Source organism: Solanum lycopersicum, chromosome 11 (genome assembly GCF_036512215.1).
Source record: "Solanum lycopersicum chromosome 11, SLM_r2.1".
Classification (NCBI taxonomy): domain Eukaryota; kingdom Viridiplantae; phylum Streptophyta; class Magnoliopsida; order Solanales; family Solanaceae; genus Solanum; species Solanum lycopersicum.
This window is the reverse complement of record NC_090810.1, coordinates 45656759-45668473: the sequence shown is the minus strand read 5'-3', so window position 1 is coordinate 45668473 and position 11715 is coordinate 45656759. Positions and strand designations below refer to the sequence as shown.

The 11715-nt window shown below is 38.2% G+C and overlaps 1 protein-coding gene across 1 annotated transcript; it reads left to right on the top strand.

The window, feature by feature from the left end:
* Positions 1–221: 221 nt before the first annotated feature.
* Positions 222–827, top strand: LOC138339436 (uncharacterized). The gene has a single exon (XM_069291033.1). The coding sequence runs from the start codon at positions 222–224 to the stop codon at positions 825–827; it is 606 nt and encodes a 201-aa protein (XP_069147134.1).
* The last annotated feature ends 10888 nt before the right edge of the window (positions 828–11715 follow it).

Sequence of the window (11715 nt, the reverse complement as noted above, 5' to 3'; positions counted from 1 at the left end):
ACTGTAAACCCACGCCAACCGGGTACTCTTCCTAGCAATACTGTTCAAAATCCAATAAATGATGGACATTGTATGGCAGTCACTACTCAAATGGGTAAGTACACAATTGACCCACATATGTCGTCTGCGTAGAAGACGTGATGAGAGGAGATGATGTGTTAGAGAAAGTTAGTGGTGAGTTGGTAGACAAATCGGGAAAATAAGTTGAGATACCCCAAAAGATGACTCCCATTCCTAGACCACCACCTCCATTCCTGCAAAGATTGGTGAAAAGGATCGAGTATGGTAAATACTGGCATTTTATTACTATGTTGAAACAGTTATCCATCAATGTCCCTTTGATAGAAGCTCTTGAACAAATGTCCAATTACGCCAAGTTCATGAGAGATATGGTCACTAAGAAGAGATCGGTTCGTTTTGAAGATGATGATTGGATGCAACACTGTGGTGCTATTGCTACAAGGTCTCTTGTGCAAAAGACAGAAGATCCAGGGGCTTTCACTATTCCATGTACCATTGGGTTGTTACACTTTGCTAAAGCATTATGTGATCTTGGGGCAATCATAAATCTCATGCCTCTCACTATTTATAAGAAATTAGGTTTGGGTGACCCAAAGCCCACTGCGAAGCGGCTACTGATGGTCGATCCAACGGTGAAGAGGCCTATTGGGATACTCCATGATGTTCTAGTGAAAGTGGAGTCATTTATTTTTCCGACCGATTTTGTGATTCTTGATTGTGAGGTGGATTTTGTGGTGCTTATTATTCTTGGGAGGCCATTTTTGCTACCAGTCGCACCTTGGTTGATATGGAGAAAGGACAGATGAAGTTTTGGTTGAATAATAAAGAATAGACTTTCAATATTTGTAGGTCCATGAGGTAAAATGGTGAGCTCCAATCGGTATCTGCGATATCCTAAAAGGTTGAGAGTTCGTACGAGGTACAAATAGAAGAGCGTCTTGGTGTTGAGGCACTAGCGGCAGTGATCATGAATTTTGAGAGTGATTGTATCGAAGAGTATGGGTCATTGGTTGCGGCACTAGATCCAGGTTAGGTGAGGTTCAAACCAAAGAAATTGGATTTAGATATGAAACATCGCGAGTCTCCACCCTCGAAACCATCTATTCAGGAGGCCCAAAAATTAGAGCTTAAGGCTCTACCACCTCATTTGAGGTATGTTTTCTTGGGAAAAGGTGACACTTTATTGGTAATGATTGCATCGGATTTGAATGTAGAGCAAATGGAGTGTTTTGTAGAGGTGTTGAAGAGGTTCAAATGAGCTATTGGTTGGACTATTGCGAACCTTATTGATATTCCACCCGGTATTTGTTCACAAAAAATCCAATTCATGCACGATCATAAACCAAGTATAGAGCATCAAAGATGGTTAAATCCACCTATGCAAGAGGTAATGAAGAAGGAGATTTTTAAGTGGTTGGATGTCGGAGTCATATATACGATAGTTGATAGTAGTTGGGTATGCCCTGTTAAGTGTGTGCCTAAGAAAGGGGGAATGATTGTGGTCCCTCATGAGAAAAATGAGATTGTTCCAGTAAGGTCGGTGACTGAATGGAGAGTGTATATGGATTAGCGAAAATTGAATGTATGGACTAAGAAAAACCATTTTCCTATGTCATTCATGGATAAGATGTTAGATAGGCTTGCAGGAAAGGGTGGTATTTTTCTTGATGGTTATTCAGGTTACAACCACTCTATTGCACCAGAAGATCAAGAGAAAACCACTTTTACTTGTCCTTATGGAACTTTCGCGTTCAAGAGGATGTCCTTCGGGTTGTGTTATGCACCGGCTACTTTTCAGAGATGTATGATGTCAATATTCCCCGATATGGTGGAGGACTATTGCTGCGGACACTACTGATATTGTCCCTACTATAGAGGTAGCGGGTTTTGGGATACGGACCCTCCATCTTTTTGATCATCGGCACTATGCGCCTCAAGTTTGCTTCACCTACCACTCGGTTTTATATTTTTTTACGTATTGGGGACAATTGCATGATCTTTTGTTGGGAGTGAGGTAAATGGAAAGTGAGTGCTAGGGTGAAGTCTGAATAGCCCAATGCACTATCTTTTCTTGGGGTGTTCTTGCCTGCTCTCTTTTTCCCCAAGAGACGGTTTACTTTACTGTTAAACTGCCACGTTTGTATCCTATACATAGTATTGATATGAAATCTGAAGCGTGATGGCTGAATAAAATGATATCCTGATTTAAAAAAAATGATTGCATGATTAGTCATAGTGAATGATGAATGTGTGGCTCTAAGAATGACATAGATATACACCCTTGCATGACCCTCAATCTTAAGCTTGAACTAAGTGTCTGATTATCTGGTATGGTAATGAGGTGTTAAGTAAGTGTGAGAAAGGTTAAGGTATTAAGTTAGAACTTTCCCGGTTAGTCCTACTAAAAGTAATCTGTAATAGACAATTAGGAAAAGATCATAGGCCATTGTTCAAGATAGTCAATATCTAGCCTACATAAAAGAAAAACGAATGAAATTAATCCCGAATTGATCCAAATGATTTGAGATTAAAATGAATCTTTCTTTTCTACCCCAACTTATCTTCTAGAAGTAATGTGTAGGCCCTGGTCCCTCCTTGAAAAGTGACTCAAGCAAAGTTGAAATCAAGTTAAAAAATTTGCAAAATTTGTAAGTAAAAAAAATAAAAAATTGAAGAAGTATCACTTACACAAAAGGAGAAAGAAAAGAGAAAAGCAAGGCAAAAAACATAAGAAAATTAGGAAATAGGGTTAAATAAATTATGAAAAAGTAGGATGCTTAGTTGTTATGTCAAGGAGGAAAACAAGTCACTAAAATACATCAAATGTACCCTACCTGATCCTGAGCCTATTTATAAGCTAAGGAAGTCCTATCGTGATCCTAAGAGTCTAATACGTTGAACTTAAAACAATGAAAATAAGGGCAAGCCTATGGGATAAGTACCAATGAGGTGATAAGTTATTCTTAGAATGAGTGTTGAAAAAACAATCCTTATACTCAAACAGAAATAATTGTGTGAAAAGGGAGGATATTGTTTTTGCAGAAAGGACACTAGTTTCAATACTTGAAAGTTGGCACCATGGTGAGAAGTAAAAGAGGATAGGTGTCAGTGCGTGATGAGTCTGTGTCATGGTCTGATCCATATGAGCGAGCCTAATAGTGATATCATACATGAAAATAATGAAAATAATTGGGATTGATGGCCAGATGATTGTGAAAGCTAAAATAAGGATACTTTTGTACAAATGTTTTTGTGGTGAGTCATAGTTTGTCGATTTAGGGCAAACAACAAATTTAAGTTGAGGGTGTTAATGTACCGTGGTTTCACGGTACTTTAAATGATTTTTTATTAAGTTTAGTGTGTGTCTAAGGCCTCTTTGAAGTAGTTTTAATGTATTTTTCTTGGTGTTTGCAGGAAAAATTGTCCAGAATGAAAACGCTAAAGATGTGTTGAAAATTGCAGAAAATATGACCTACGGAGCCATTGATGGTCCGTCTACCCATTGACGGTCCGTAGGTAGCAACCGTCCCCATAAAGATGTTATTCTGCCAAGGAAAGATAAGGGAATTCTGACCAAGTGTGAGGATATGGAAGGGACGGACCATCCTGGTGATCCGTTGGTGTTAACAGAATGTAGCCCTGTACCCGATTTGAAAAGATTCTAAGAGTGGAGCAACGAAGGCCACCGACAGATCATCGTCCTATCAATGGACCATCAGCTTGGTCCGCCGATGATAACAGAGAGTTTGAGAAGAAAGCAGCTGAAAATACAGATGAAGTATGGACAGACTGGGGTGTCGACGATCCGTCGTCACCCCGACGGTCCGTCAGTCATGTCATCAACGTGAGATGCGTTTTTGGACAGATTTTCCTTATATAGGTTTCCCTTTATATTTATGATTTTTTAATTATAAATAGGACCAAAAACCTCATTTTGGAGTTAGACTCTTGGTTGTTGAATATTGGGTTTTGGAAAATACTTTATTTTTACGGAATCGTTTATTTTCTCGAATTCTAGTGATTTTTTGGATTTTCTTAAATCTCATCAATGTAAGTACATGAATTCTTGTCTAATTGATATGAATTGTGTAATTATGAACATGGGTAACTAAATCCATAACTAGGGTTGTGGGAACCATGGGTATTTAACAAAGTAAAACAAGTTAAAATAACAATTCTCGAATAGTTTCTTGCATTTATTGATAATTCTTTCGTTTAAAAGTCTTTTTACAAGTACACGCATTAGAAATCACCTTGTATCTACTTGCCGTACCAAGGAGGTAGATAATAAAAAAAGAATTATCAACGTAGATTTAGTATGTACTATCTAATAGGCTAGTGTCGATTGGTGCAAAGTAATAACAAAGTCATACATCGATTATGATGTTTAATATGAGGTAAAAGGTAAGGTTTACTAAAGTACACACATGTAGACCAAGGTGCGGAGTGAAGTTCACTAGTTGTCGGACCAAGGAATTAGGGATAAATAACTTATCACTTTGCATGCAAGATACTACGAAAGAGTTGTTATAGCTAGGGTTACTGCATTATGGTTGGGAACACTTACACCGTAGTTTCTCTTATCATTTGATAAACATCAAATATTTGAACTAGCTACTTGTTTACTTAGACTTAATTAATTACTTTTGTTACACAAAATCCCCCCTTTAATTGTTTGTTTCCGGAAAGGACTTGACTAAATAGAAGTAATCGTAGATTGAAGTTAAGTCTAAACAATTTTCCTCGTGGCATCGACCCCAACCTAACATTTGGGTTCTTTACTTGGTACGACCGCTTATAATTCTTTAGGAAAGTATAGTTTGAGTGTATTGCACTTCTTAAGCATGGTGACATGAACACTGGATGAACCAAAGCTAATTCACTAGGTAGTCTCAACTGGTATGCAACCTTGCCAACTCTTTGCAAAATTTCCTAAGGACCCACATATCGAGGACTCAATTTCCCTTTCTTACCAAATCTCGCCACTCCTTCATGGTGAAAATTTCAGATACATTTATCACCCTGTTCAAATGTTATGTCTCTCCTCCTATGGTCGACATAATATTTTTACCGGCTATAGGCTATTTTCAATCGGTTCCTTCTCATATGAACTATCTCCAAAGTCTTATAAATCAATTCGGGAACCAAGAGTGAAGATTCACCCACTTCCAACCATCCAATTGGAGATCTACATCTCCTACCATACAATGCCTCAAAAGGAGTCATAGATATAGTTGAATGGTAGCTATTGTTTTAAAAAACTCATCCAAATGCAAATGTTTCTCCTAATTTCCCTTGAAATCAATTACACAATCTCTAAGTATATGTTCAAGGGTTTTAATAGTACCGCCGCTTGACCATCCACTTGAGGATGGAAAGCGGTTCTTAACTTCACCTTGGTACCCGAACTTTTTGGAATGACCTCTAAAACCTAGATGTTAATTGTGCACCCATATCCGATATGATGGATAAGGGAATACCATGGCGGCACACAATCTCAATCATGAAGATCCTTGCATAATCTTCCGCCGAGTATGTGGACTTTATGGGAATAAATGAGTGGATTTGGTCAACCTATCCACAACCACCTATATGGAGTCATGTAGCTTTTGAGTCCGAGGCAAACCTACCATGAAGTCCTTATTAATATCTTCCAATTTTGAAGTGCGAACTTGTATTTCTTGAAGTAACCCACTTGGCTTTTAGTGCTCGGCTTTCACTTGTTGGCAAATTGGACATTTTGCAATAAATTCCGCTATGTCCCTTTTTAAGCCTTCCTACCAAAACATTTCTCTATGGTTATGATACATTTTTGTAGATACCGTATGAATGGAATAACGAGAAACATGAGCTCTCTCTAGAATCCGATTGCTCAAGTCATCAACATTGGGAACACATAATCTTCCTTGACACCTCAATACACCATTCCTCCCTAAGGAGATTGACTAATTAAGATTACCAAGAACTGATTACTTCAACTCCATCAATGGTTGATCAAGGTGTTTCTTATACTTCACCTAAACCACCAAAGATGATTCGGAGTTATGATGGACCATAAAGACACCATTTGGAGAATTTACAAATCTAACACCAAAACGAGCCAACCTATGAAAATATTTTACTAGGTCTTTCTTGTCTTCATCTATATAAGACACACTATCCATGGTCATAGGATTTAGAGCATCCAAAACCACACTGGCCTTGCGGGGTGGTAGAGAACACTCATGTCAAAATCCTTCAATAATTCCAACCACCTTCTTTGTCAGAGATTTAACTCCTTTTGAGTAAACAGATGTTGAAGAATCTTGTGATCGGTATAAACATCAACATGGACACCATACAAATAATTCCTCAATATTTTCAAGTCAAACACCACGATCGCTAACTCTAGATAATGAGTTAGATAGTTCTTCTCATGCACCGTAATTTTTTTAAGAAGTATAAGAGACTACTTTCCCATGTTGCAGAAGGAAACACCCTAATCCAACTCGAGATGCATCATGATATAAAACGAAACCCTTGCTACCCTCCAGTAAAGTCAACTGTGGAGCGTAGGTAAGCCTCTATTTCAAGATTTTGAAGCTTCTTTCACATGCCTCCGACCACTCAAATTTCATACTCCTTTGGATCAAGGTAGTCAAGGGAGATTAAATGGACGCAAAACCATCCACAAACCTCCTATAATATCTCAAAAGACCAAAAATGATTCTAATGTCGATTGGGGTAAATGGTTTAAGCCAATTCTTGATCGCCTTCATTTTCATTGGATTAACCTAAACCCCCTCACTAGAGATGTCATGACAAGAAACGGCTCCTACCTCAACTGCAACTCATGTTTGTTAAACTTGACAAATTATTGGCATTCCTTAAGCACTTGCAACACCACACTCAAATGGTCCAATCGTTCACCCTCATTTTTTGAATATTCCAAGAGTCGTCAATGAAGAAAATGACAAATGAATCTAGGTAACTTTGAAACAACCTATTCATGAGTTCTATAAACTCCATCGGGGCATTAGTGAGACCAAAAATACTAAGAACTCATAGTAACCATATCTAGTCCAAAATGTTATTTTTGATATATCCTCACCTCTCACCCTAAGTTGTTGATACCCCGATCTCAAGGTAATCATAGAAAAATAGCTTGCCCCTTGAAGTTGATAACAAGTCGTCAATATGAGGGAGAGGATACTTATTCTTAATAGTGACTGTATTGAGTTGGCGATAATCAATGCACATTCTACAGTACCCATCCTTATTCTTCACAAACAATGCCGGTGCACCCCATGGAGAAATACTAGGTCTAATAAAACCTTTGTCTAGCAAATCCTTGAGTTGAGCCTTCAAATGTTTCGCAACATCTCCAGCCCATACATACGAGCCATGATTAGTTCATTGCGACAATGACTCTTTGAATTGGTGAGTGATGGTCCGAACTCATTATTAGGCCCCTTTGTCTTTGTCACATCCATTAGCACTGATAAATGAGGTGTCAGATAATCTAAACTCTCCTTTGATACACCTGCAGAATGACACAACCGAACATGCTCCCTTTCTGAACCCTGGCCTTCCTCATGGCAGACTTCAAGACACAACTGATGTTTAAATCAGTGTTTGCCATCAATGCCTAAACTAAACAAACTCTATCACGTGTGATATCTGTGTAGTGCAGCCCATGTATTAAGAAACTCATTCTATTTCAACCAGACCCAAGCTTCTCTGATCATATGTGCATAGGCAAAATATTTGTGGAACCTCTTGGTGTTGTTCTTCATCCACTAAATCATTGACTGAGGTCCACAATGTGTGTCTGATGGCTCAATAGGGTGGGCGAATGTTCATTCCCATTAGGACCAATGGGTTAGTATCAATTGTAGTTCCCACTATGTCATTTAAAATTGTAGAAGTGAAAGTCACATTAATTCCGTGCACCTTCCCAAAGTGTAATCTTGACTTTGTTCCATAGTTAGCATAGCACTCTCTCACAACGTGCAAGTTGCAGTAGGTAGGCTCAGCAAAGATGAATTCAATATAATGTTCTTGAATGCGCCTCATGATCGTGTAAAATCTCTTGTGAGACTATCCCTTTTGATCCATATGTTGGAGAAGTAGTGTGCCTCTGTGTATTTCATCCACCAAACTTTTCCCTCTTTGGCCGCTGCACACAACCAAACCTTCGAGTTTTCTCTAGTGGAGCTGATGGTGCTGGAGGTACGTTCCCCCACTTCTTACTCATTTCCTTTAGCTTGAAATTGCCACCTCTTTGTCTGGTCACTGAGTACCTGACATGATTACTTGCAAGCACAATAGATTTCAGCCCAATACAACAAACAATTCATTCAAGGACATAGGTGATGCGCAGACACCACCTACACTTATTCAATCAAATGACCCTACCTTGGTACTCAGACTTCCCAAGGGTTAACACGTAAACCCAAGACTAAAACACACCTACATATTTAACATGTTTTATTATTCAATTACCACAGCAGCGGTCAAGTAAAAACAACCTCAACCCCCCCCCCTTCCCACAACAAGTACACAACAAACACACAATCCCACATAGAGATAATCACAGTTCTACTCAAGACTTCACACTAATACCCTCAAGTTCCACAAAGCGCAGAATCTTATTCATCAAACAACCCCCATTCCTCACCCTACAATTTTCATACAACCACAAATTTAACCCAATGCCCACACAATTTCAATAAATCAGGAGTTTTCTCTCAAGAAACTGAAACAATTATCATGACTAACTAATGCAACTTTCATCAGCTACCAATCAAACCCACAACTCATCACAAAACATATAAACCAAACAACATCATCAACCATCATCAATGACCAATGATGAAGCGAGAATATATTAAAATATATACCTTTAATGTTGAAAAAGAGAAGAATTAAGAGATTGATAGGCGGAACAAAATCGTGTTACTGATGGAGACTTGAAAAATCATAAGGTGAAAACGAGAGGGCGAATGTGGGTAATGGGGGAGAATAATGGGAGAATAGTGGGGAATTCTGGATAAAAATAGATTTAAAAATATTCAGGTCGGGTATAAAGTAAATAAGCGGATGAAACCCATTATTTTAATGAAAACTAAAATTTTTGTACCTTCTCCATGACGTGGCTCCAATACAGAGTGTTTTGTCTCACGACAAATTTAATTCCCAGCAACATCAAATTATAGGGTGATATTTCGCGACGCATCTCCGATTAGAAAATTAATTTCGTCGAAATCCAAAAATCCTTGCCTATTTCACAACACATGCACTTACAAAGTGTTTCTAACACGCCCTCAAAAATTAATTCTTAGAGAGGTAAAATTCACCGTAACGCGGTCTAGTCCAGATCCATGTTCCCTGCATAATTTAATAACAACACCCACTAATGCAAACCCGGTGAGTTGCCTCGCATCCAACGCCTAAATTTTGTCGTGGCGCGACTAATTTTTTTGCATTTTCTTGATATATCAATTTTTATAACTAATTCCTACATATCAAAATTACACAAAGAAGAAAAAAATCTTATCTACTACATATGGTCACGGGTTCCTTCCCATGTAGCACTTGATTTAACGTCACGGCACGACCCAACTCATGACTTATTAATCATTCAAATTGAGTGTTTCTTTCTCACAATCTATGTCATTCCCAATGTATTGTATCACTCTTTGCCCATCGCCAAGAAAAGTTGAGCTTTTATCCTTCATTATTGCTCCACAGCTCCATATTGTGTCATTCTCACCACCTTAAACGGCTCACTCCACTTAGAAGGAAGTTTTTCGGGGAAACACTTTAGACTTGAATTTAATAGTAATACCAATTGCCTAGGCTCAAATATAAGTGGTACAATATGCTTTTTATGCCACTTCTTGGACTTCTCTTTATACAACTTAGCCTTTTCATATGTGTGGAGCCTAAATTCTTCTAGCTAATACAATTGTGTTATTCTTCTCTTGCCCGCCAATTCAGGATCCAAATTCAACTTTATAGCTTAGCATGTTTGATACTCCAATTTTGTTGGAAGGTGATGTGTTTTTCTAAACACCATGATAAGGAAAAGTCCCTAATGGTGTCTTCTATGCATTCATGTATTCCCACAATGCATAATCTAACTTGTCAGACAAATCTTTTCATTGTGCATTCATCGTCTTCTGCAAGATTTCCTTCATTTCCCTATTGGACACTTCCGCTTGACTACTAGTTTGAGGATGATAGGTCGTGGCTATTTTATGTCACACTTCATACTTAGCCAATAAATTTTGCACCTTAATTATTAATGAAGTGCTTACCCTCATCGCTTATCGTGGCCCTTGGAGTTTCGAACCTGGTGAAGATGTGCTTTTGAATTAACTTTATCACCACCTTCACATCATTAATAGGTAAAGCAACATCCTTAGCCCACTTAGACACATAAATACTACCACTAGTATGTATTGGTTTCCATTATAATCTAGGAATGGTCCCATGATATCTATCCCCCATATATCAAAGATCTCGACCTCTACGATGTTGCTTAACGACATCTCATGCCTTCTAAAAATAGAACCCTTTCGCTAATATTAACCATATACCTTCAAAAAAATGCAGCATCTTTAAATAGAGTAGGCCAAAATAAACCAGATTGTAATACTTTATGCTCGTACTCTCTCATCCGTGGTGCCCGCCATATGGTGAAGCTTGGAAACTCTTGAATACCTGCATCGCCTCCTTTTCATCCATACATCTTCTCTTATCTCGTAAGGTCCTTTCTTGAATAAGAAGGGCTCATCCATATATGAAACCTCGCCTCATGTTTTAGCTTCTGTTTTTTATGTCTCGAATCCCTAGGTGGAAACAACCAACTTACAAGAAATTTTACAAATAAGCGTACCAGGGTACTTGTGTAATGTCCAAAGCTAGCAATTTCTCACTATGAAATTCTTCACAAGTTTGTCCTTCATTCATCACATGAGATGAGTCCTCAAATCTTGATAAATGATCAACGATTTCATTTTCAGTCCCCTTTCTATCTTTGATTTCCAAATAAACTCTTATAGGAATAATATCCATCTTATCAGCCTCGGCTTCAAAACCTTCTTGTTGAATAAATACCCGATCGCAGCATAGGCAGTATAAAAAATAACTTTGGTACCTAGCAAGTAAGATTTGAACTAATCAAAGGCAAACACTAGAGCGGGCATCTCTTTCTCTATGATGGTGTAGTTTAATTGTGTTTCATCAAGAGTCTTACTCAATGGAATGCATAATCTTGTCTTTTCAATGGCCTAGCACTACACCCAAAACTGTATCACTAGCATCGCACATGAGCTCGAAGGTTAGCTTTTGGAGAAATCAAAATAGATGCTTCAATCAACTTCTTCTTAATTAGCCCAAAAGCCTGCAAACAATTTTCATCGAATAAAAATTTCACCTCCTTTTCCAATAAATTGCACATGGGTCTTGCATTCTTGGAAAAATCCTTGATGACTCTTCTATAAAATCCTTCATGTCCGAGAAAACTTTGAACTCTACTCACAATGATGGGCGGTGATAACTTCTCAATTACTTCCACCTTAGCTTTGTCAACTTCCAACCCATTTCTTGAGATATTGTGCCCTAATACAATCTCTTCTCGAACTCGGAAGGGGCACTTCTCCCAATTCAATGACAGATTAGTCTCCTAACACATCGCAAGGAGACCGT